Source organism: Oncorhynchus masou, chromosome 31, assembly GCF_036934945.1.
Source record: "Oncorhynchus masou masou isolate Uvic2021 chromosome 31, UVic_Omas_1.1, whole genome shotgun sequence".
NCBI lineage: Eukaryota > Metazoa > Chordata > Actinopteri > Salmoniformes > Salmonidae > Oncorhynchus > Oncorhynchus masou.
Genome location: NC_088242.1, coordinates 31675173 through 31702682, shown reverse-complemented (window position 1 = coordinate 31702682; position 27510 = coordinate 31675173). Strand labels below are relative to the sequence as shown.

The 27510-nt window shown below is 44.7% G+C and overlaps 1 protein-coding gene across 1 annotated transcript in view; it reads left to right on the top strand.

Moving 5' to 3' along the window:
- Positions 1 to 27510, top strand: part of LOC135524934 (glutamate receptor ionotropic, NMDA 2C-like) — a 64666-nt gene that overhangs the window by 6457 nt on the left and 30699 nt on the right. Inside the window, exons 2-6 of the mRNA XM_064952770.1 lie at positions 286 to 474; positions 575 to 915; positions 1023 to 1137; positions 22015 to 22226; positions 26487 to 26655. Of these exons, the coding sequence (XP_064808842.1) occupies positions 286 to 474; positions 575 to 915; positions 1023 to 1137; positions 22015 to 22226; positions 26487 to 26655 (1026 nt within the window). The remainder of the gene's footprint in view (positions 1 to 285; positions 475 to 574; positions 916 to 1022; positions 1138 to 22014; positions 22227 to 26486; positions 26656 to 27510) is intronic.

Genomic DNA, 27510 nt, shown 5'->3' with positions numbered 1-27510 from the left:
TATAACTGCCTTAATTTTGCTGGACCCCAGGAAGAGTAGCTGCTGCCTGGGCATGGGGATCCATAATAAATACAAATACAAAATACTAAAATCATTTTTTTATTTAACTTCTTGAGATGGAAAAACATGTTTTTTTTCCAAATTAATTTGAACATGTGCTCTTTATGACAATGTTAAATAGGTGAAATAAAAAGTTATTTTGGACCAGATTACACGAGCCAAAATGTACTCTACTAGTGGAACGACCCTTTACATATAATATGTTCTATCATGTCTATATTCTAGTTGATGGAGGAGTATGACTGGGGAGACTTTGTGGTAATCACCAGCATGTGGCCGGGATACGAGACATTTGTAGACTACGTCCGATCCTACACGGACACTTCCTACTTCCTGTGGAGGCTACAAGATATCCTGTCTCTGGAGATGTCTGTCGGAACCAGTGACGTCCGAGCCAAACGCATGTTACAGCAGGTAGGAGAGAGAATTTTTAAAACTACTTCCAACGAGAGAGAGAGAGAGAGAGGTTAATGTTAGATATTACTTACAGTGTTATATATGTCTGTCCCTCTAGATTGATTCCCAGGTGCTCCTGGCCTACTGCTCCTATGAAGAGGCCCAGTACCTGTTCCAGGTAGCAGGGGAGGTGGGTCTACTGGGGCCTGGGTACATCTGGATCCTCCCCTCCCTCGCGTTGGGCAACACAGAGAGCCCTCCACCTATCAGCTTCCCTGTAGGACTGATTGGCGTCATCACCGACCACTGGAGGAAGAGCCTGAGGCAACGTGTCAGAGAGGGAGTGGCCATAGTGGCCAAAGGGGCGGATAGTTTCAGAAGGCATCAAGGGTTCCTTCCAGAGGGACACAGAGACTGCAACACACCAGTTACACATATCAACAACAACACACTGTTCAGGTGAGTGTGTGAGGCCACACACCCTCTCGTTCTGTGTGTATTTTTGTAAGTAGACACATACTAAACAGGTGTGTGTGTGTTGAACACTGAATCTGTGTGTGTTGCAGACACATGCTAAATGTGACATGGGAGCGTAAGGACCTGTCGTTCAACAGTGATGGCTACCTGACCAACCCCTCCATGGCCATCATCGCACTGGACAGAGACAGACTGTGGGACAAGGTACTGAATTACATATGTGTGTGTGTGAGTGAGTGGGTGTGTGTCTGGACCGTGAAACAACCAACCCAGCACTACCTGGTGTCTGGTGTCCTTTGACAGCTCTTTGGTCTTGACCATAGTTGAGTCTGGAGTGTGACTGTTTGAGGTTGTGGACAGGTGTCTTTTATACTGATAACAAGTTCAAACAGGTGGCATTAGTACAGGTAACGAGTGGAGGACAGAGGAGCCTCTTAAAGAAGAAGTTACAGGTCTGTGAGAGCCAGAAATCTTGCTTGTTTGTAGGTAACCAAATGCTTATTTTCCACCATAATTTGCAAGTAAATTCATTAAAAATCCTACAATGTGATTTTGTGGGTTTTTTCCTCTCTCATTTTGTCTGTCATAGTTGAAGTGTACCTATGATGAAAATTACAGGCCTCTCTCATCTTTTTAAGTGGGAGAACTTGCACAATTGGTGGCTGACTAAATACTTTTTTGCCCCACTGTATATAATTTACAAGTCCAAAAATGGATGTAGCAACTACAGATTTCCCCTTTAAGTCTATCAAAAGTTTGCGAGTTTCAGCAATAAAAGCCCCACGTTTATTCCATAGGCTGTGATCCGCACTGTACAGCTGTTGCAAGAGTGCATTTTTCACTGGCTGTCCACTGGTTTCAAAAACAATGACTGATAGGCAGCTTAAACGTCTTGAATTCAATCATTTTTGGGTTCAAATAAACATTTAGATTTGTGAACAGTCATCCACAATAACCACAATCCATAATAGCTAAATGAGAGAGCAACAGTGTGATTCACATCAATGCGCATCAATAATCTTTGGATGCCGACAGCAGTTGTACTAATCGAAGACATACAGTAGCTTGGACTATAGACTAAAAAAGCCTATTCCTGCTCTCTTCCCGCGATCCATCAAACTCATTTGGTGTGTCATCATAGTGGTTTCTGACTTGTGGTCAGACTCACTCAGGTGGAACAAACTTAAACTTGTGCCTCTTTCCAATGCTGATTTGAATGTCATTGAGAAAACAGTGTCAAATAGCTTTTTTCTCTCAAACATCCTTTATGAATTTAAAAGTAATCCTCAAAGTAATCATCTAGTTTTTCCAAAAGTATCTGTAATCTGATTACAAGATTTTTTCTGGTAACATTACGGATTACAGATACCGTTTTTGTAATCCCTTACATGTTACGGATTGCAGGAAATCTGTTACTCCTCAACCATGCGCGCGCACACACACACACACACACACACACACACACACACACACACACACACACACACACACACACACACACACACACACACACACACACACACACACACACACAGCAGCAATACACACACACACACACGTACACACACACACACACACACACACACACACACACACACAGCAACAACAATACACACACACACACACACACACACACACACACACACACACACACACACACACACACACACACACACACACACACACACACACACACACACACACACACACACACACACAGCAACAATACACACACACACACACGTACACACACACACACACACACACACACACACACACACACACACACACACACACACACACACACACACACACACACACACACACACACACACACACACACACACACACACACACACACACACACACACACACACACACACACTAACACACACACACAGCAACAATACACACACACACACACACACACACGTACACACACACACACACACACACACACACACACACACACACACACACACACACACACACACACACACACACACACACACACACACACACACACACACACACACACACACACACACACACACACACACACACACATGCCAGGCAGTGACATTGATACAGTAGGTTTGCTGTGGCAGGGCAGGAATACATTTGTTCAGTAGTGGGAGGGAGATTATTCTCTGGCCTTTTCCTACAGTTCTGCTGTAGTCCTCTGGCTACCATTGGGAGATTTGTGTGTGTGGTTTGGTTCTTCTGTCCTTGCTGGGACCTAAAATCCCCCAAAGTCCCCACAAGAATAGCAAACAAGGGAAATTCTCCCTTGTTGGGACATTTCCCACATCCCAATGAGGACAACGGCTATTTTAAGATTAGGGGTTAGAGTTAGGGTGACAATTAAGGTTAGGGTTAGAATTAGGCTTAGGGTAAAGTGTTAGTGGTGTCGTGTATTTACTATCATTAAATTGAAGTCTTATAGTTTTTATCAAAGATTCTCTGTAATTAGTATTACGCAAAATTAGTATTCCGATTACAAAGTTATCATTTCCTAAAATAACTTTTCCGGTGTTTTATCTGATCAATTCGTCTTCGAATTAATGAATTATTTACTTTACCTCACGTTCGTCTCATTCCAAACATGGTAACTTGTTGGTTATCTGCACAAACTCTTCACTATGAGTCATCCATACATCAATTGTCTTAAATCATTTATTTGTTACTAACTAAGTAATTCACAGAAATGCATAAACATACAGTAAATATGGTTCCAAGAAATGACAGGATAATGTGCCCTAGTGAGCTAAACCGGCATGGCGGCTTGTTAGACAAAAGTGGAAGTGGGGGTCGACTAAGAAGTCGCTACAGAGTGATAATTATAACAATTGAAATGCTAATCCTTTGCACATGAACGCTCACTCATTCGGGAACAATTGCAATCAATATATATTTACGCTCAGTGTGTCGTCTTGATCGCTGGTGAAAAGTTGTTTCTTTTGTAGAATTGTTCGTCTCTCTCCCTCTATCTCTGTCGTGGTTATACTGGATAGTTCAGAGTGACATTCATTCGTTTCGTTATAGAGTGAATGTTTCGGCGGTTGTCGTTCTTCTAGCTGCAGACGAGTAATTAATATCAAAGACTTGTTTTTATTCTGTCGGTATCGATAGTCTAAGAGTTTAACCACGTGGTATGGTTAAAAGATTCAGCAATGGTCTACAACCTTTGTCCTCTCCTAATGGAGAAAAACATGGTCTGGTGATAATTTCTCAAAGTTGGGTTTTATTTGGAATTGCAGAAAATGGGCTGTCCCAGGATGCCTGACCCTAACTAGGCTCAGGGGTAGTCCTCTGATTTAGTTCAAATCAAAAGGGAATTGTATTTTCCTTCATTAAACAGTCCAAAATCATAGTACACAATTTTACAAACAGTATCATACTCACTTGTTCATCTTATACAACAATTTGATGTAAACCTCATATCTGAGGCTATTATATAAACAGCGTTATGGTAATTTGGCCACACCGTCTCCCATGAGCTTCCCCAAGTTGTAACAAACGGACCAGTTCGTACCTGGATTCTTCACCGATCTTTTATACTTTCTCCGGAACATGAAATTTGTTCGTACCTCAAGTTCTGTGATGTGGAATAAATTCCTTTGTGCTCTATGAAAATTTACTCTGCCTCTAATACTATGTGGCCATGTGGCAGGGTCTTCTCAGGAATTTACGACCTCTCTCTGACCACAGCAGCCTAGTTGAAGGAGGCCAAGGGAAGGCAGGGAGAGGTGGATGGGGCTTGCTATACCCAAAGAGGGCAACTTCATGACAGTGGTTAGGTTTAGGGTTAGGAATTAGATGTAGGGTTTGGCTTAGGTTTATGGGTTAAGGTTAGTTAGGAACATGACTGTGCAGTCGGAAACTCAAACACAAACACAAACAAAAAGTCAGGCTGCTGGGGAATGCTCTGGAATTCCAACAAAACACGCAGTCATTCACAACCCCTGCTTCTATTTCTTCCCTTTAACCTTCTCACTCTCTCTGTAACACTCTCTCCCGCTTTCCTTTAAACCTCTCTCCCCCTCCTTACCTCCAGTGTCATGTAGCTCATTCATTAGTGAAAAAGTGTCATTGTGCACTTACTTGTGGGTTTGTGCATGTGACATGCCCTTTTCATCCCTTCTCTCTCGTTTTGACACACTGACAGCACGACACATCTCATTTTTTAAAACTAAGTCAGGGGGAACCGTCTCTCTATCTTCCTCACTGCTTTCCTCCTAGAGAGGGAGGGAGGAGTGATTGATTTCAGTAACTGCCTGCGAAAAGTTCACAACAGTTAAAACAGCACAATTCATAGAGTCAGACACAATCGTGTGGGTTATTTACATGCTAATGTCGCTTTAAATAGTGTTGTAGTTATTTCTACTTCTTCTTCTAAAATGTAATATAAATCAACAGAGCTAGATTTAGAGTTAGAAAAATGTATTTAAGTGTCACTCCATACTGACACAATAGCCCAAAATGCAGATTATTTTTTCAACCACATTGTGGATTACTCATATTGAGATCTGCAACACTAAAAACAATCATGATCAAACATTGTACAGAATTCATCTATAATACATGACATCATCTATACACATGGAGCCTGTGCACAAAAAAAAAACGGAGTATAGCGTGGATAAAAGGACAATTAGGCACATAAAAAGAAACGTCTCAGTTGGAGGATAAGATGGCAGGCTTTGGCGCATTGACCTTTGACTTATTCCACATGTTGTTGTTTGTTACAGCCTGAATTCAAAATAGATCAAATATATTTTTTTCTCACCAACCTACACATAATACTGCGTGTGTCACTTTGATAATGACAAAGTGAAAACATGTTTTTAGACATTTTTGCTGATTTATTGAAAATTAAATACAGAAATAGAGTCAGCTCCAAAAGTATTTGGACAGTCACACTGTTTTGGTTTTGGCTCTGTATTGCACCACTCTGGATATGAAATTATACAATGACTTTGTTTGAGGGTATTTCCATCCATAACGGGGGATTTTACAATTGTTAACAAATTTATTTACACTGTATGTGTATTAAAGTAGTCGAAGGTGTAGTATTTGGTCCCATATTCCTAGCATTTGCTGTTTGTTTTGGTTGTGTTTCAGATGATTTTTGTCCCCAATAGAGATTAATGGTAAACAATGTATTGTGTCAGTTTGGAAGAACTTTTATTGTAAATAAGAATATAATATTTTTCTAAAAACTTCTACATTAATCTGGAATCTACCATAATTACAGATAATCCTGTGTTACACTGTGTTCTCCGTATACCTGTTTGTCCGTTACCAGTTCATCTTGTTTGTCAGTTCAACCAGCATTTTTGTTCTCAGCTCCTGCTTTTCCCAGTCTCTCTTTTTCTCGCCCTCCTGGTTTTGACCCTTGCCTGTCCTGACTCTGAGCCCACCTGCCTGACCACTCTGCCTGCCCCTGAGCCTGCCTGCTAAACTGTATCTTTGCCACACCTCTGGATTGCTGACCTCTGCCTACCCTGAGCCTGCCTGCCATCTGGTATTGTTGCCCCACCTCTGGTTTACTGACCCCTGCCTGCCTTGACCTGTCTATTGCCTGCCCCTGTTAGAATATTAAACCATTGTCAATTCGATGTGTCTGCATCTGGATCTTACCTTGATTTCTGATAGTCCTGAATGAATCGTGAGTAATGATGAGACAGAAAGTTGCGTAAATATCACCCCCCCCCCAAAAAAAATGCTATCCTCCCTGTTATTATAATGGTGAGTGGTTAGCATGTCTTGGGGGGTATGATATCTGTGCATCTGTAACATTCTCACTTATCATTATTCACTGAAATATATCACTGTCCCAATACTTTTGGAGCTCACTCCATATCATTTACATAGGTATTCACACCTCTGAGTCAAAACCTGTTAGAATCACCTTTTGGCAGCTATTATCTTCACTGACTGTTTCATACTCTCCCTGACCGAGTCTGTAATACCTACATGTTTCAAGCAGAACATCATAGTCCCTGTGCCCAAGAAGGCAAAAGTAACCTGCCTAAATGACTATTGCCTGTGGCACTCATGTCGGTAGCCATGAAGTGCTTTGAAAGGCTGGTCATGGCTCACATCAACACCATCAACCGGAAACCCTAGACCCACTCCAGTTCGCATACCGCCCCAACAGATACACTGGTGACGCAATCTCAATCACACTCCAACCTGCCCTTTTCCCACCTGGACAAAGGAACACCTTTGTGAGATGCTGTTCATTTGACTACAGCTCAGCGTTCTACACTATAGTGCACACAAAGCTATCACTAAGCTCAGGACCCTAGCACTAAACACCTCCCTTTGCAACTGGATCCTGGACTTCCTGACGGGCCGCCCCCAGGTGGTAAGAGTAGGTAACAACACATCTTCCACGCTGATCCTCAATGCGGGGGCCCCTCAGGGTTGTGTGCTTAGTACCCTCCTGTACTCCCTGTTCACCCACGACTGCGTGCCCAAGCACGACATCCAACACCATCATTAGGTTGGCTGATGACACAACAGTGGTAGGCTTGAGCACCGACGAGACTGCCTATAAGGAGGAGGTCAGAGACCTGGCAGTGTGATGCCAGAACAACTCTCCCTCAACGTGAGCAAGACAAAGGATGCTGATCATGGACTACAGGAAAAGGAGGGCCATTCACATCGACGGGGCTGCAGTGGAGCGGGTCGAGAATTGACATCATTTGAGTCAATTGGTGGTGTATCTGGGGATGTATTTCAAGGCCTACCTTCAAACTTAGTGCCTCTTTGCTTGACATCATGGGAAAATCAAAATAAATCAGCCAAGACCTCAGAAAAAAAATTGTAGACCTCCACAAGTCTGGTTCATTCTTGGGAGCAATTTCCAAATGCCTGAAGGTACCATGTTCATCTGTACAAACAATATTACGCAAGTATAAATAACATGGGACCATGCAGCCATCATACCGCTCAGGAAGGAGACTCGTTCTGTCTCCTAGAGATTAACTTACTGTGGTGCGAAAAGTGCAAATCAATCCCAGAACAACAGCAAATGACCTTGTGAAGATGCTGGAGTAAAAGTATTTATATCCACAGTAAAATGAGTCCTATGTCGACATAACCTGAAATGCCGCTCAGCAAGGAAGAAGTCACTGCTCCATAACCGCCATAAAAAAGCCAGACTACGGTTTGCAACTGCACATGGGGACAAAGATCATACTTTTTGGGGGAAATGTCCTCTGGTCTGATGAAACAAAAATAGAACTGTTTGACCATAATGACCATCGTTGTGTTTGGAGGAGAAAGGGGGAGGCTTGCAAGCTGAAGAACACCATCCCAACCGTGAAGCACGGGGGTAGCAGCATCATGTTGTGGGGGTGCTTTGCTGCACGAGGGACTGGTGCACTTCACAAAATAGATGGCATCATGGAAAATAATTGGAGAATTGGATATATTGAAGTAACATGTCAAGACATCAGTCAGGAAGTTAAAGTTTGGTCGCAAATGGGTCTTCCAAATGGACAATGACCCCAAGCATACTTACAAAGTTGTGTCAAAATGGCTTAAGGACAACAAAGTCAAGGTATTGGAGTGGCCATTACAAATGTCTGACCTCAATCCTATAGAACATTTGTGGGCAGAACTGAAAAAGCGTGTGTGAGCAAGGAGGCCTACAAACCTGACTCAGTTACACCAGCTCTGTCAGGAGGAATGGGCCAAAATTCACCCAACTTATTGTGGGAAGCTTGTGGAAGGCTACCCGAAACATTTGACCCAAGTTAAACAATTTCAAGGCAATGCTACCAAATACTAATTGAGTGTATGTAAACCTCTGACCCACTGGGTATGTAATGAAAGAAGTAAAAGCTGAAATAAATCATTCTCTCTACTATTGTTCTGACATATCATATTCCTAAAATAAAGTGGCAATCCAAACTGACCTAAGACAGGGAATTTTTACTAGACTGAGTTTAAATGTATTTGGCTAAGGTGTATGCAAACTTCCGACTTCAACTGTATGCAGGATGCTACCCACTCTCCACAGCTTGGCCTTCGCTCCAGAGCAAAACTCCAAACCCATAACCTAATTATTACTAATTGCCTAATTACCTAAAGCAGAGATTACTGCTTTCAAGGTTTTCTTTTTCCAAGCTATTCGGAGGGTGCTCTAGCAAACAAGCAGCAGGACACCATTCCAACCTGGAACTGAGTGAGCAGCGTTTGGTCTGATGCTATTTTGAAAGCATAGAAGAAAAATATATATATATTTTTTTTAAATAATAAAGTGCATTACAGTGATATATTTTACTTTATTAGGGACTGCATCCTGAGTTAAGGCTCCGAGGCTTGCAGGGACAGACCAAATACAAATTCAATTAGCACTAAATTGTGACGTAAACGGTCTTTGGGCCCAACAAATGTCAGGAGTCATTGAAGAGTCTTCTGAACCCCCCTCCTGCTGTTCAAAGACCATTCCCTGGCATTTTCTACAAGAAATCTGCCTCTAGAAATAAAAGCTTATCCCAAGTGTGTGTGACACCTACTCCCATTGCCTGCTGCACTGCTGCTTGCATTCCACCTGGCCATCTGTTTGCCGTCTGCCCTGCCCTATCTCCCCCTGTCTGGTACAGGTACCTCCACCACACTAACCCCTCTCTCCTGAGCTTTTGCTCACCTCCAGCACACACGCACTGTTTGGGCGAGTGACTATGAACTTACAATGGCTAGCCCAAGTCTATTCGTTATATATTACTATATTACTATATTATTATATTTCTTTCTTGTGCATTTTGCTATTTTGCTATTTGCCTCATGACTCCTGCATACTTTGTTGACTTCAACCTTCTTTACCCAACTGTGGGACAGACAATGTTTGTTCCCACACTCAGGACTCTCTATTGGTTACACAAACTTTTTGCCTCCCATCCTATTCTAACCACCTCTTGTCGGCTTTGTATTCATGTTGCCTGATGAAATTGCTGTACAATATGATCTTGTTGCCATCTGATGCACCTTCAGATATCATAAATCAGCACTGCAGAGCTCTCCCTGTACTCTGTCGTGCCTTAATTGTATTACAATTTATGATATCTGGAAATGTGCATTTACACCCTGGCCCACCTACTGTTGCTAGCCCCAATTCTGACTTGTGCTCTGATATCTGCTTCACTGATTTCTGATTTCGTAAAAGCATGGGTTTTCTGCAAGTTAACACTGGATCAATTGAAAGTGTGGGTTCACAGCTCCTATCCAGATGTGTTGGTCATTACTGAGACGTGATTAAGGAAGAGTGTTTTGAATACTGATGTTAACCTTTCTGGTTATATCCTTTTTTGGCAAGACAGATCTTCCAAAGGTGGGGGAGTGGCAATCTTTACCAAGGATCACATTCAGTACTCAGTTGTCTCCACCAAGTCTGTCCCCAAACAATTTGATTCGCTGGTTTTAAGCACAAAACTCTCAAATAGTTCTTGTTGACTGTCGCTGGGTGCTATCGTCCTCCATCAGTATCGGCCTACGCTCGCTAAAAAACTTTAATAAGCAAGCCTTCCTTCATGAACTGTGTAACAAGTGCACTGAGAGTCTGTTATGTACTTGAGTGAAGACCCAAAAGCGGTTTTAACAGAAAACAGAGTTCTTTAATGAAAAACAGGAATGGCATAAATCCTCTTCCAACGTTGACAATGGAACAAAAAGAACGTAGTATAGTGCAGGATGCACCTGCCAGGCAGACTCCGACAGGATAGGACAAGGTGGAAGCAAACGAGACGACAGCTTGCTTCTGGCATCAAAAACACAAACAAGAATCAGACACTGAAAGTAGCAGGAACAGAGAGAGAAATAGAGACCTAATCAGAGGGGGAAGAGAGAACAGGTGAGAAAGAGTGAATGAGCTAGTTAGGGGAGATGTAGAACAGCTGAAGAATGAGAGACAGAGAAGGTAACCTAAAAAGACCAGCAGAGAGAGACAGAGTGAAGAGAAAGGACAGGAACAGACATAACAAGACATGACAGTACCCCCCACTCACCGAGCGCCTCCTGGCGCACTCGAGGAGGAAACCTGGCGGCAACGGAGGAAATCATCGATCAGCGAACGGTCCAGCACGTCCCGAGAGGGAACCCAACTCCTCTCCTCAGGACCGTACCCCTCCCAATCCACTAGGTACTGATGACCACGGCCCCGAGGGCGCATGTCCAAAATCTTACGAACCCTGTAGATGGGTGCGCCCTCGACAAGGATGGGGGGGGGAGGGACGAGCGGGGGCGCGAAGAACGGGCTTAACACAGGAGACATGGAAGACCGGGTGAACGCGACGAAGATAGCGCGGGAGAAGAAGTCGCACTGCGACAGGATTAATGACCTGGGAAATACGGAACGGACCAATGAACCGCGGGGCCAACTTGCGAGAAGCTGTCTTAAGGGGAAGGTTCTGAGTGGAGAGCCATACTCTCTGACCGCAACAATATCTAGGACTCTTGGTCCTACGCTTATTAGCGGCCCTCACAGTCTGCGCCCTATTACGGCAAAGTGCCGACCTGACCCCCTTCCAGGTGCGCTCGCAACGCTGGACAAAAGCCTGAGCGGAGGGGACGCAGGACTCGGCGAGCTGAGATGAGAACAGCGGAGGCTGGTACCCGAGGCTACTCTGAAAAGGAGATAGACCGGTAGCAGACGAGGGAAGCGAGTTGTGGGCGTACTCTGCCCAGGGGAGCTGTTCTGACCAAGACGCAGGGTTACGAAAAGAAAGACTGCGTAAAATGCGACCAACAGTCTGATTGGCCCGTTCGGCTTGACCGTTAGACTGGGGATGAAAGCCGGACGAGAGACTGACGGAAGCCCCAATCAAACGGCAAAACTCCCTCCAAAATTGAGACGTGAACTGCGGGCCTCTGTCGGAAACGACGTCAGACGGAAGGCCATGAATTCGGAAAACATTCTCGATAATGATCTGAGCCGTCTCCTTAGCAGAAGGGAGCTTAGCGAGAGGAATGAAATGAGCCGCCTTAGAGAATCTATCGACAACCGTAAGAATAACTGTCTTCCCCGCTGATGAAGGCAGTCCGGTGATGAAATCTAAAGCGATGTGAGACCACGGTCGAGAGGGAATGGGAAGCGGTCTGAGACGGCCGGCAGGAGGAGAGTTCCCAGATTTAGTCTGCGCGCAGACCGAACAAGCGGCGACAAATCGACGCGTCACGTTCTCGAGTGGGCCACCAGAAACGCTGGCGAATGGAAGCGAGCGTACCCCGAACGCCGGGGTGGCCGGCTAACTTGGCAGAGTGGGCCCACTGAAGAACGGCCGGACGAGTAGGAACGGGAACGAACAGAAGGTTCCTAGGACAAGCTCGCGGCGACGGAGTGTGAGCGAGTGCTTGCTTTACCTGCCTCTCAATTCCCCAGACAGTCAACCCGACAACACGCCCTTCAGGGAGAATCCCCTCGGGGTCGGTGGAGACCTCAGAAGAACTGAAGAGACGAGATAAAGCATCAGGCTTGGTGTTTTTGAGCCCGGACGATAAGAAATAACAAACTCGAAACGAGCGAAAAACAGAGCCCAACGAGCCTGACGCGCATTAAGTTGTTTGGCTGAACGGATGTACTCAAGGTTCCTATGGTCAGTCCAAACGACAAAAGGAACGGTCGCCCCCTCCAACCACTGTCGCCATTCGCCTAGGGCTAAGCGGATGGCGAGCAGTTCGCGATTACCAACATCATAGTTACGTTCTGACGGCGATAAGCGATGAGAGAAAAACGCGCAAGGATGGACCTTGCCGTCAGAGAGAGAGCGCTGAGAAAGAATGGCTCCCACGCCCACCTCTGACGCGTCAACCTCAACAACAAACTGACTAGAGATGTCAGGTGTAACAAGAATAGGTGCGGATGTAAAACGATTCTTAAGAAGATCAAAAGCTCCCTGGGCGGAAACGGACCACTTAAAGCACGTCTTAACAGAAGTAAGGGCTGTGAGGGGAGCTGCCACCTGACCGAAATTACGGATGAAACGACGATAGAAATTAGCGAAGCCCAGAAAGCGCTGCAGCTCGACGCGTGACTTAGGAACGGGCCAATCAATGACAGCCTGGACCTTAGCGGGATCCATCTTAATGCCCTCAGCGGAAATAACGGAACCGAGAAAAGGGACAGAGGCGGCATGAAAAGTGCACTTCTCAGCCTTCACATAAAGACAGTTCTCCAAAAGGCGCTGGAGGACGCGTCGCACGTGCTGAACATGAATCGAGAGAGACGGTGAAAAAATCAGGATATCGTCCATGTAAACGAAAACAAAAATGTTCAGCATGTCTCTCAGGACGTCGTTAACTAGTGCCTGAAAGACAGCAGGAGCGTTAACGAGGCCGAAAGGAAGAACCCGGTATTCAAAGTGCCCTAACGGAGTGTTAAACGCCGTCTTCCACTCGTCCCCCTCCCTGATGCGCACGAGATGGTAGGCGTTACGAAGGTCCAATTTGGTGAAAAACCTGGCTCCCTGCAGGATCTCGAAGGCTGAAGACATAAGAGGAAGCGGATAACGATTCTTAACTGTTATGTCATTCAGCCCTCGATAATCCACGCATGGGCGCAGGGACCCGTCCTTCTTCTGAACAAAAAAAACCCCGCTCCGGCGGGAGAGGAGGAGGAGACTATGGTACCGGCGTCGAGCGAAACCGACAAATAATCCTCGAGAGCCTTACGTTCGGGAGCCGACAGAGAGTATAATCTACCCCGGGGGGGAGTAGTTCCCGGAAGGAGATCAATACTACAGTCATACGACCGGTGTGGAGGGAGAGAAGTGGCCTTGGAACGACTGAACACCGTGCGCAGATCGTGATACTCCTCCGGCACCCCTGTCAAATCGCCAGGCTCCTCCTGTGAAGAAGAGACAGAGGAAACAGGAGGGATAGCAGACATTAAACAGGTCACATGACAAGAAACATTCCAGGATAGGATAGTATTACTAGACCAATTAATAGAAGGGTTATGGCGCACTAGCCAGGGATGACCCAAAACAACAGGTGTAAAAGGTGAACGAAAAATTAAAAAAGAAATGGTTTCGCTATGATTACCAGAGACAGTGAGGGTTAAAGGCAGCGTCTCACGCTGAATCTTGGGGAGAGAACTACCATCTAAAGCGAACAAGGCCGTGGGCTCCCCTAACTGTCTGAGAGGAATGTCATGTTCCCGAGCCCAGGTCTCGTCCATAAAACAGCCCTCCGCCCCAGAGTCTATCAAGGCACTGCAGGAAGCAGATGAACCGGGCCAGCGGAGATGGACCGGAAAGGTAGTGCGTGATCCAGAAGGAGAGGCCTGAGTAGTTGCGCTCACCAGTAGCCCTCCCCTTACTGATGAGCTCTGGCTTTTACTGGACATGAGGTGACAAAATGACCAGCGGAGCCGCAGTAGAGACAGAGGCGATTGGTGATTCTCCGTTCCTTCTCCTTGGCCGAGATGCGGATACCCCCAGCTGCATAGGCTCAGCATCCGAGCCGGCGGAGGAGGGTGGCAGTGATGCGGCAGGTGGCAGTGATGTGGAGAGGGGAGCAACGGAGAACGCGAGCTCCTTTCCACGAGCTCGGCGACGAAGATCAAACCGTCGCTCTATGCGAATAGCGAGGGCTATTAAGGAGTCCAGACTGGAAGGAACCTCCCGGGAGAGGATCTCATCCTTAACCTCGACGAGGAGACCCTCCAGAAAACGAGCGAGCAAAGCCGGCTCGTTCCAGTCACTAGAGGCAGCGAGAGTGCGAAACTCAATAGAATAATCCGTTATGGATCGATTCCCCTGACATAGGGAAGACAGGGCCCTGGAAGCCTCCTCCCCAAAAACAGAACGGTCAAAAACCCGTATCATCTCCTCCTTAAAGTCCTGAAACTGGTTAATACACTCAGCCCTCGCCTCCCAGATTGCCGTGCCCCACTCACGCGCCCGTCCGGTAAGGAGAGAAATGACGTAGGCGATGCGGGCTGCACTCCTGGAGTAAGTGTTGGGCTGGAGAGAGAACACCACATCACACTGAGTGAGGAATGAGCGGCACTCAGTGGGCTCCCCAGAGTAACAGGGCGGGTTGTTGATCCTGGGCTCCGGAGACTCGGAAACCCTGGAAGTGGGCGGTGGATCGAGGTGGAGTTGGTGAACCTGTCTTGTGAGGTCGGAGACTTGGACGGCCATGGTCTCAACGGCATGTCGAGCAGCAGACAATTCCTCCTCGTGTCTGCCTAGCATCGCTCCCTGGATCTCGACGGTGGAGTGAAAAGGGTCCGGAGCCGCTGGGTCCATTCTTGGTCTGATTCTTCTGTTATGTACTTGAGTGAAGACCCAAAAGCGGTTTTAACAGAAAACAGAGTTCTTTAATGAAAAACAGGAATGGCATAAATCCTCTTCCAACGTTGACAATGGAACAAAAAGAACGTAGTATAGTGCAGGATGCACCTGCCAGGCAGACTCCGACAGGATAGGACAAGGTGGAAGCAAACGAGACGACAGCTTGCTTCTGGCATCAAAAACACAAACAAGAATCAGACACTGAAAGTAGCAGGAACAGAGAGAGAAATAGAGACCTAATCAGAGGGGGAAGAGAGAACAGGTGAGAAAGAGTGAATGAGCTAGTTAGGGGAGATGTAGAACAGCTGAAGAATGAGAGACAGAGAAGGTAACCTAAAAAGACCAGCAGAGAGAGACAGAGTGAAGAGAAAGGACAGGAACAGACATAACAAGACATGACAGAGTCAGGAAGAAAGTTCAGGGAGTGAGTGTATTAATAAATATACACTGCTCAAAAAATAAAGGGAACACTTTTAAACAACACAATGTAACTCCAAGTCAATCACACTTCTGTGAAATCAAACTGTCCACTTAGGAAGCAACACTGATTGACAATAAATTTCACATGCTGTTGTGCAAATGGAATAGACAACAGGTGGAAATTATAGGCAATTAGCAAGACACCCCCATTAAAGGAGTGGTTCTGCAGGTGGTGAACACAGACCACTTCTCAGTTCCTATGCTTCCTGGCTGATGTTTTGGTCACTTTTGAATGCTGGTGGTGCTTTCACTCTAGTGGTAGCATGAGACGGAGTCTACAACCCACACAAGTGGCTCAGGTAGTGCAGCTCATCCAGGATGGCACATCAATGCGAGCTGTAGCAAGAAGGTTTGCTTTGCTGTGTCTGTCAGCGTAGTGTCCAGAGCATGGAGGCGCTACCAGGAGACAGGCCAGTACATCAGGAGACGTGGAGGAGGCTGTAGGAGGGCAACAACCCAGCAGCAGTACCGCTACCTCCGCCTTTGTGCAAGGAGGAGCAGGAGGAGCACTGCCAGAGCCCTGCAAAATGACCTCCAGCAGGCCACAAATGTGCATGTGTTTGCACAAACGGTCAGAAACAGACTCCTTGAGGGTGGTATGAGGGCCCGACGTCCACAGGTGGGGGTTGTGCTTACAGCCCAACACCGTGCAGGACGTTTGGCATTTGCCAGAGAACACCAAGATTGGCAAATTTGCCACTGGCGCCCTGTGCTCTTCACAGATAAAAGCAGTTTCACACTGAGCACATGTGACAGACGTGACAGAGTCTGGAGACGCCGTGGAGAATGTTCTGCTGCCTGCAACATCCTCCAGCATGACCGGTTTGGAGGTGGGTCAGTCATGGTGTGGGGTGGCATTTCTTTGGGGTCCACACAGCCCTCCATGTGCTCGCCAGAGGTAGCCTGACTGCCATTAGTTACCGAGATGAGATCCTCAGACCCCTTGTGAGACCATATGCTGGTGCGGTTGGCCCTGGGTTCCTCCTAATGCAAGACAATGCTAGACCTCATGTGGCTGGAGTGTGTCAGCAGTTCCTGCAAGAGGAAGGCATTGATGCTATGGACTGGCCCGCCCATTCCCCAGACCTGAATCCAATTGAGCACATCTGGGACATCATGTCTCGCTCCATCCACCAATGCCACGTTGCACCACAGACTGTCCAGGAGTTGGCGGATGCTTTAATCCAGGGCGGGGAGGAGATCCCTCAGGAGACCATCCGCCACCTCATCGGGAGCATGCCCAGGCGTTGTAGGGAGGTCATACAGGCACGTGGAGGCCACACACACTACTGAGCCTCATTTTGACTTGTTTTAAGGACATCACATCAAAGTTGGATCACATTGAAATATGTAAAGAAAAAAGTATTTAATAAGAATATTTCATTCATTCAGATCTAGGATGTGTTATTTTAGTGTTCCCTTTATTTTTTTGAACAGTGAAAACAGAGTCAATATCACCTGAGGAAAGAACCAAGGGGAGAGACAGTTCTAGGGAAGACAATCAAGGAGTTGATGGAGTCCAGGTGAGTGTCATGAGGCGCAGAAGCGCGAGACGATGGTGACAGTTGTGCTGGATAATCAGCAGCCTGATGACCTAGAGGCCAGAGAGGGAGTATACTTGACAAACTGGCCTCTGTAAAATGGTATAGAATCATCTTGAAGACGCTTGGACCTTCTTTTTTATATTTTCAGTGGTATTACTAACAAACATGCACCCATAAAGAAAATGAGAATTAAAAACAGGTTCTACCCTTGGTGCGACCATGATCTTGCAGAGTTACTCCACTTCAAGAATTGCATTTGGCGAAAGGCTCGGCAAAAGGCTCAGGCTGACTGGCTATCATTCATGCAAATGAGAAATAAGTGCATTCAGGCTATCCAGAAGGCCAAAGTTAGTTACTTTATGGAGCAGTTCTCTCTCTGAGGGTCTAAACCCAAGAAGTTCTGGAAAACGGTTAAAGACCTGGAGAATAAACCCTCCTCCTCACAGCTGCCCATGTCCCTTAATGTTGATGATGTAGTTGTTACTGACAAGAAGCACATGGCTGAGCTCTTTAATCACCACTATTTAATCTTCAGGTACTCTAAGATGTAAATAAACTATAATATTTTATATGGAAAGAAGTATGTTCAATAGGAAAGCAAAATTAGTAAGCGCGCCCTCACCCTCGCGCGCCGAATGACTGATAATGTTCCGGTGCTCTCCTCTCCAAAACTCCAAAATTCTTTGTTTTTCAAAAAACAAGCCTGAAACATTGAATAAAGATGGTTGACATATATTGGAAACCATAGGAATTGCAATCTGGGAGACGGAATTACATAGGACCCATAGCTTTCCACTGAAGGAGCCTGGGACCTAAATAATAAAACATCTCTGGTTGGTTTTTCTTCTGCCATATAAATTCTCTTATAGTTTCAGACATTATTGTAACAGTTTTAGAAACTTCAATGTGTTTTGTATCCAATGTTACCAATTATATGCATATCCTGGCTCCTGGGCCTGAGTAACATACAGTTTACTTTGGGCACGTCAGTCAGCTGGAAATTCAGGAATCTAGACCCTATCCCTAACCAGATTGATTAATTAAGTCAGGATTCCTATTTGACTCAGCCATGCCTTCTTGCCCATCCAGCATTTCCTCATCTCCCACCCCTTCTAATGTTACTAACCCTGATTGTCACGGGTTGTCAAGAGCTTATAGTTCCACAGGAAGACATGCACTTTTAATATCGCACAGAATATAATGCCCAACAAAACAGGGTGCGGAAAATGTGGACCAACCCAACACAACAGGGTACCAGGTCCAGAGCACGACACCAAAAAAACATACACACGTAACATATCAGTAATCCCACACGAAACAAGGGCGGATAAACGTACTATAAATAAGGAAGCCAATCAAGCACACAAATAGACAGGTGCAACTAATAAGACAAAACAAACAGACAACAAAAAAGGGAACGGTTGCGGGGAGTAGGCCGGTGACGACGACCGCCGAGCACCGCCCGAACAGGCAGGGGGGCCAACTTCGGTGGAAGTCTTGACTGATGCTTCTCCTTCTTTTTCCCATGCCCGCTACAAAGTTTCTCCCTGCAGGCAGTCACTGAGTCCGAGGTGCTAAAGGAGCTCCTTAAACTTGACCCCAAAAAAACATCTGGGTCAGATGGTTTAGACTCTTTCTTCTTTAAGTTTGCTATATGTTGCCTCAGCCACTGCCTGTCACCAAGGGAGTACCCCAAGGCTCAATCCTTGGCCCCACGCCCTTCTCAATTTACATCAACAACATAGCTCAGGCAGTAGGAAGCTCTCTCATCCATTAAATGCAGATAATACAGTCTTATACTCAGCTGGCCCCTCCCCAGATTTTGTGTTAAATACTCTACAACAAAGCTTTCTTAGTGTACAACAAGCTTTCTCTACCCTTATTAACCTTGTTCTGAACACCTCCAAAACAAAGGTCATGTGGTTTGGTAAGAAGAATGCCCCTCTACCCACAGGTGTTATTACTACCTCTGAGGGTTTATAGCTTGAACTAGTCACCTCATACAAGTACTTGGGAGTAGGGCTAGACGGTGAACTGTCCTTCTCTCAGCACATATGAAAGCTGCAGGCTAAAGTAAAATCTAGACTTGGTTTCCTCTTTTGTAATCACTCCTCTTTCACCCTAGCTACCAAACTAACCCTGATTCAGATGACTAGCCAACCCATGCTAGATTACGGCGACATAATTTATAGATCGTCAGGTAAGGGTGCTCTCGAGCGGCTAGATGTTCTTTACCATTCGGCTATCAGATTTGCCACCAATGCTCCTTATAGGACACATCACTGCACTCTATACTCCTCTGTAAACTGGTTATCTCTGTATACCTGTCGTATTTATAAAACCCTCATCCTCCACATACAACACCCGTTCTGCCAGTCACATTTTGTTAAAGGTCCCGAGAGCACACACACATCCCTGGGTTGCTCCTCTTTTCAGTTTGCTGCAGCTATCAACTGGAACGAGCTGCAACAAACACTCAAACTGGACAGTTTTATCTCAATCACTACATTCAAAGACTCAATCATGGACACTCCTACTGACAGATGTGGCTGCTTTGTGTGATGTATTATTGTCTCGACCTTCTTGACTTTTGTGCTGTTGACTGCCCAATAATGTTTCTACCGTGTTTTGTGCTGCTACCTTGTTGTTGTTTTGTTGTGTTGCTACCATGCTGTGTTTTCATGTGTTGCTGCCTTGCAATGTTGTTGTCTTAGGTAGTGTTGTGTTGTCTCTCTTGTTGTGATATGTGTTTTGTCCTATATTTATATATTTTTTAATTTAAATTTTTTAATCCCATGCCCCCTGCCCCGCAGAAGGCCCTTTGTCTTTTAGTATGCTGTCATTGTAAAGAAGCATTTGGTCTTAACTGACTTGCTTAGTTTAATAAAGGTGAAATACAAATTCTGAAAGGTGAATTTGTCACCTAGTGTCTGATGGAAAGCAGTTTTCCTGTGTTAAGCTCTATTCTGTTTTTTTATACCCTAAAACCTCCATAGTCCTTGCCAATGACAAGCATACCCATAACATGATGCAGCCACCACCATGTTTGAAAATATGAAGAGTGGTACTCAGCAATGTGTTGTATTTGCCCCAAACATAACGTTTTTTTTCAGGACATAAAGATTTTTTCTTTGCCACATTGTCTTTGCATGTTTTGGAGTATTTCTATTTTGTACAGGCTTCCTTCAATTCACTCCATTGTTTAGGTTAGTATTGTGGAGTAACTACTATGTCGTTGATCCATCCTCAGTTTTCTCCCATCACAGCCATTAAACCCTGTCATTGTTTTGAAGTCACCATTGGCCTCGTGGTGAAATCCCAGAGCGGTTTCCTTCCTCTCCGGCAACTGAGTTAGGAAAGAAACCTGTATCTTTGTAGTGACTGGGTATATTGATACACCATCCAAAGTGTAACTAATATTTTCACCATGCTCAAAGGGATATTCATGCTCAAAGAGATATTCAATGTCTGCTTTTTTTCTCTCCCTGGACTTTGTGATTGAATCTGTGTTTGAAATACATTGCTCAACTGAGGGACCATTGTATGTGTGGGGTACAAAGATGAGGTAGTCATAACAAAATTATGTTAAACACTATTATTGCATACAGAGTGATTCTATGCAACTTATGTGACTTGATTGGCAAATATTTACTCCTGAACTTATTTAGGCTTTCCATAACAAAGGGGTTGAATACTTATTGATTCAATACATTTTAGCTTTTCATTTTGAATGAACTTGTAAAACATAATTCCACTTTGACATTATGGAGTATTGTGTGTGTGACACAAAATCTCAATTCAATTAATTTTAAATTCAGGCTGTAACACAACACAATGTGGATAAAGTAGAGGCACTGCATATTATTGTTATCTGTTAACATGTCACATAGTTTATTATTTTCATCAAGACCGTTACAATTTCCAGTTTGGCTGATGCATGATGCAAAATCACTGCCATTTAAAAAAAACCATAGCAACTGACAATGCCATATTTTCCAACCCATACAGCGCCTTGAATAACAGGATTTGTCGTGTATTTATCCACACCAAGGTAAAAATCAGCATTTACACAAGAAAAAATTATAATTTCTGTGCCCCCATACTCCTGCAGCATAAGTACAAATACGGTATGTAGCACCAATGAATCAAACAGTTTAGTGAAACATTTAAATGGTAGCCACCCATGGCTTTGCAATGATGGCACCAAGGGCACAATATGCATGGTTAGATGTGTACTTAACAGACACATTGTGATCCACAAAGTCTTTGATAATCAATCCCATATACTTGTACTCACTGATCATATCTACTGTGGCCTGGAGCACAGCAGTGTTCTAGTCACTGCTGAATTCCAATAGTGTACTACCTTAGTTTTGTCCACATTGATATTCAGATTAAATTGTCCACACCAGTTAAAAACAATATATAACATTTCTTGAAGCTTATCTTCACTTTCAGAGATCAGTACAATGTCATCTGCATATAAAAGAAGAGACCCTATGATTTATGACTGGAGGGATGGAGTTGGAAGCTCCAGGGAAAGAAGCCTGGGTGATAAATGGAGCCCCAGTAGGGTTAAGCGAGGACAGGTTCTTAACGGGGATCACTGGGTCCTCTGGGGCTCTGCTTAGAGTCACAATCCATTGGATTACTTGGATCAGCCTCTCTCAGATCTACAGCCCCGAGTGTGTTTAATCCACTTTCATGTACTCTTTCACTCCCTCTCCCTTCCAACCCCCCCCCCCCAGGTGGGTACATTAGAGCGGGGTATCCTCCAGGTGCGTTACCCGGTGTGGCCTCGCTATGGCAGTTTTCTGGAGACGGTATCAGATGACCGCCACCTGACGGTAGCCACTCTGGAGGAGAGGCCCTTCGTCATCGTCGAAAACGTGGACCCCGACACGGGCACCTGCGTACGCAACACCGTGCCTTGCCGACGCCAGTCCAACCGCACCGAGAGGTACACACGCACGCACCAACAACAACATGCAAATTGCAAATGTATACAGATGGCTGCACATAGAGTTGAAGTCAGAAGTTTACATGCACTTAGGTTGGAGTCATTAAAACTAGTTTTTCAACCACTCCACAAATTTCTTGTTATCAAATTATAGTTTTGGAAAGTTGGTTAGAACATCTACTTTGTGCATGACACAAGTGATTCTTCCAACAATTGTTTACAGACAGATTATTTCACTTATAATTCACTGCATCACAATTCCAGTGGGTCAGACGTTTACATACAGTAAGTTGACTGTGCCTTTATACATCTCGGAAAATTCCAGAAAATGATGTCATGGCTTTAAAAACTGAGTTAAATGTATTTGGCAAAGGCCCATCTGGTAAACACATACTGGAAGCCACATTTTGAGACCGGGATACTTTTATACATTTAAAACACACAAACGTACATGCATACACTATGATGCGCTGTTGTCAGAGCACATAGCAGCTGTGTGATCCTTTAAACTGTATCAAACCACGTGCATGAACACACCTGGAGTGAAATGGATTACTAATAGGAGCCAACCCATAACACAACAATGACACACCAGGGGCCAACCATTTACACACTTGTTACATACCCGCTGTGCATCCCTTCGACATTCACACGAGTCAGCACATCAATTATCGGCCCAGTATATTAATAGTGGAGAGATGTGTGGGGATAGTAGTTGTGCGCGATGGCACATTGATTGGCTGTAAAGAAGATTTATCTGCCAACGCTGGCATATATATCATGGCACTGTCGGGTAGAAATCACACAACCCTCTCTTTCTCTTTCTCCTGATTCACCGCTTTATTGGCATGAATGGGTGGTTGTCACTGTTGCCAGAGCAATGTACATGAAGTATTACATAAATTAACCATGTGTTTGAGCAACAATAATAATAATATATAGGAAAATAATAAACAAAACATTTAACAAACAGCAACAATTGAGAAATATAAATCTGCAAGGGCTATTGTTTCTCTTACATTATGACAGGCCAGGACATCATTTGGAGCAACATCTACTGTCTCTACATTTTCTCCAAACAAAATGCAGATTTTCTCCTCAACAGGCAGGTCAAGAAATCCTGCAATTCTGTCATCACATTTCAGGAGATATAAATACCTCGGATTGATTCATATTTTGAGCAGTGGAGTAGGAAGAACTGCTCATCATCTACTTCACCTGACCCACAGTGCTTTTCTATGGCGTTCTGTCTCTATTGCCAGGCTATGGTCTCTCTCTCTCTCTCTCTCTCTCTCTCTCTCTCTCTCTCTCTCTGTCTCTCTCTCTCTTCCCCCCCTGCTTGGGGAGTAATCAACACTACGGGCTACCAGGGAAAACCAGAAAGAGGGAGAGAGAGAGAGTTAGTGAAAGTAAAATAAAGGATGCTAATCATATGTTGGGTGACATAGCTCTTCTCCGTGACAGATGTTTGGTGTAATTGAAAGGTTTTTTACTCATTAAAACTCCTCTCTTTGGACAGCGGCTGGTCTCATTGACAAGATGAGAACTGAACTCCAATAAGTGAGAGTATCGTAAACAGGTTGTTTGTTCAGCAACAAAAACCGATGCATGTGCAACTATGGGGCAAAACAGACAGAGTAAAACAAATACATTTGCACAATGAGCACTTGTGTAAAATACACCATTATACTGTCGTTGCCTGCAAATTTGAGCCATATTAGCATAGATGTGACATCAGTAAAAACACTTCAAATCAAGTTTCATCTTGTTCTTGATACCATCTGAAAGAAGCCACACCCGCGATTCCCCACATGGCAACATCTTGTCATCGTTAGTAGCTATCTGGCCCATCCCAAATCACAACACACAGACTTCTGCCCCATTTGAAGCATGTGCACCGTTTACGTGAAGTTGTCAGCTAACCCTTCTTTAAGGCACAGTCAAAAGCACCCTCTCTTCTAACTGACTGTGGGCTAGCCGCAACAGTGATGCTATTGGTGCGTGATCCTACATGCTGTACTATGCTTTGTCTGGGTAGAATCCTAACTTGTCCACGTGTGGGTATCTGATTGTAATGTAGTCGGCGTATACCTGCGAGCAGTTCTGGTTTGGGGACGCCCAGAGAGCGCCAGAGTTGTACTGCGATGGCAGAATATTCAAGTGCAGTACTGCAAGACCTTAGTTTAGTTATGTAGAAGCTTTGGGACAATTGCAACAACTAATGGCCACGAGATTATCACCAGCTCTCGTTAAACTCTCGATACGAGCTAAAACCACCTGTACAACTGATCTCAATTGCAATCATCGTCCACCACTGTTAAACATCTGCATATTGCGGATTTCGGGGTTATCTTGTAGTCCTGATTCCAACCAACATTTTTAAATACTATTTTGTTCTCTGGTGGGTATTATCATCGGAACATTTTAATCTTGCTATTTTTTTAAATGTTTTATTACATTTTTTCCCCCACCTTTATATAATTATTTTATTTGTCTCCAATTTATGCACTCCATTAAATGCAACGGTCTTTAAAAGAAAATTGTCTGATATGGTCATATCAACATTGAGGGTAAAATATCCCTGGACAGTCCATATTAGAAATTTGCAACTATATCAAGTAAATCATGATTGAGTTATATAATCTATATTTGTTTATCAAATGAAAATGTAGTAATTTACGTCATACATTGAAAGGCAATTATTATTTTATTTTGCCATTTAAGGTGAAGCATTTGAATGAAATGAGGGCTACTACTTCTATCTTCTTATACATCAATCAGCCTTGATTTCTGATGCTTCTGATTGGGTGATAATTAATTCGGGGCGGTAGTAGAGAATCTAGACCAGCTATCTGGTATCATACTCACTTGACATGGGAACAATGTTAGATCAACTGATTTTTTTGTTGCAATCAAGCTTAGTCATCTCCCATTTGTATCGTTTTAAGAAATCCAACGGTAACCTGCAAGACTGCGTTAAATTCTGCCTGTTGCTTGTAATCGAGCCATAGGTATTAGCATCACATACCTAAGGGTACACCACTGGCAATCTCCCCACTGAAACATATGTTCTCAATCTTCCTTCCTCATTATTTCTTTCTCCACCATTCTCTGTCTTCCTTCCTCATAGCAAAGAATGTTTTTTTTGTGTTATAGCTTTAGATTTTCTCCCTCTGTTCACATTGTTTCATACTGCTGTAGTCTCAGGGAAGAACCCTGGAGCAACAGAGCCATCGCTAATCCTCAGGTGTGTCTGTGTGCGTGTGTGTGTAGGGTTGGGGTGGAGATAGAGGAAGCAGTTTTTTTGTTGTGGAGCACACACACACACACACACCACACCACAACCCACCACACCACACCACACCACACACACACATTAGAACACCCTAACTCAGAGCTCTTAACCTGCAGCATTTAGCCCAGGAAGCTGGTGAGATGAGGGAGACGGGGACAGACCTGTTTACTCTAGGTCAAACAACAACAACCATCCCCTCTCTTTCATCCCTCTCTCTCTGTCCACCCCCTCTACCTACACATCATTAGACAGTGGGGTCGAGGGGAGGCTGGAGGTGACGGATCATCACCGCTCTGTGTGTGTGTGTGTCAGTGTTCCTCCAAACACCCTAATGGCCTGTGTTTAGAGTCTGTCTCCGGGCCCTCAGACATCCAAGGTTTCAGACTGGACTAAGTGTGTGTGTGTGTGTGTGTGTGTGTGTGTGTGTGTGTGTGTGTGTGTGTGTGTGTGTGTGTGTGTGTGTGTGTGTGTGTGTGTGTGTGTGTGTGTGTGTGTGTGCATGCCTGCCCCTCTGACTGCGTGCGTGCATTTCTGTCTCTGTTTGTGTGTATGCGCATGCTTGTTTGCGTGTGTGTGATTATGTGTGTGTGTATGTGTCTGGGGGATACCGATTTACTGTTGTCGTTCGTGTCTGCAGACCAGGTCCTTGATTCCCAGTCATTAGTACAGAGTACAGTTTGCTCTTTGCTCTGCTATGATGCTGTTTAGCTTATTGATCTGATATGTCTCACATCTTCAGCCATCAGGACTCACTGTGCTCCTGCTGTTTAGGAGGTCAATAATAGGACCTATTAGGTCAATTAGGAGTTCTTCTTCTTTCTCCAAAAACGTATCATGCTTCACCTATGTTCTTTCTCTCTCTCTCTCTCTCTCTCTCTCTGTGTGGGTCGATCTCTGCAATATCTCAGGTCACTGAAGAATTTACTAATCTCTGTTCTGTGTGTGTGCTCCTCCTCTCCCTACAGTATTGTGGGCCACTCGGAGCCATACACCAAGCTATGCTGTAAGGGGTTCTGTATAGACATTCTGAAGAAGCTGTCTCGCACCATTAAGTTCTCCTACGACCTCTACCTGGTCACTAACGGGAAACATGGAAAGATGATCAGTGGCATCTGGAACGGCATGATCGGAGAGGTGAGAGGAACACTAATGCCAAACCCCATATCAATCCCTAGTCAATGGGGATCTGAGAGTAATCCGTAGGTGTAAGCAATGGGGTAAAAGCTCCACTTGCATTCTGATAGCACACTTGATTACACTTATCAAGGCTTTCATGGTCCATTGATTAGTGTCATCAAGTGTGTTAGTGCTGGCCTGGGACAAAAGCCTGCACACCCAGTAGTTTTCCAGGACCAGGAGTGCAGAACATTACAGGAGATGTCTGTGCTCGGGCAGAGGTGGTGGGTAGCATAGAGGCTCGAGAGGTGTACCAGTAGCTTGGAATGCTGCTGTTTAAAATCCCAGAATGATAACAATTGGAATATAAACTAGCTTCTCCATAAATAGCTACAGTGCTCCAACTCCCAACTATGTGCTGTGTGTTCCATGGGAGCAGGAGAGAAAAAGAGGCAGTGGTCAGTGGCAGTGGTAACCTGGGTAGGTGTACAGTAGCTCTGCCTATCTCTTTGATGGTGCATTTTAACTAGGCAATGGTGTATGAGGACATGCACATATGGTGCTGAAGATGCAAAACACACACATCAAACACAGTTGCATCCTAAGGCGGACGCCTTAACAGGTGTTCCTCATGAGAACATCACTGCCTGCATTCCTCTGCCCAGAGGCTCAATACTTTGTATGTGTTTTTTTGAGGTAATTCTAGAGAAAAATACCATAGTGTGCAATTGTTATATACAGCGCATTCGGAAAGTATTCAGACCCCTTGACTTTTTCCACATTTTGTTACGTTACAGCCTTCTTCTGAAAATGATTCAATTGTTTTGTTCCCTCAATCTACACACAATACCCCATAATTAGTTTCTCTGCAGA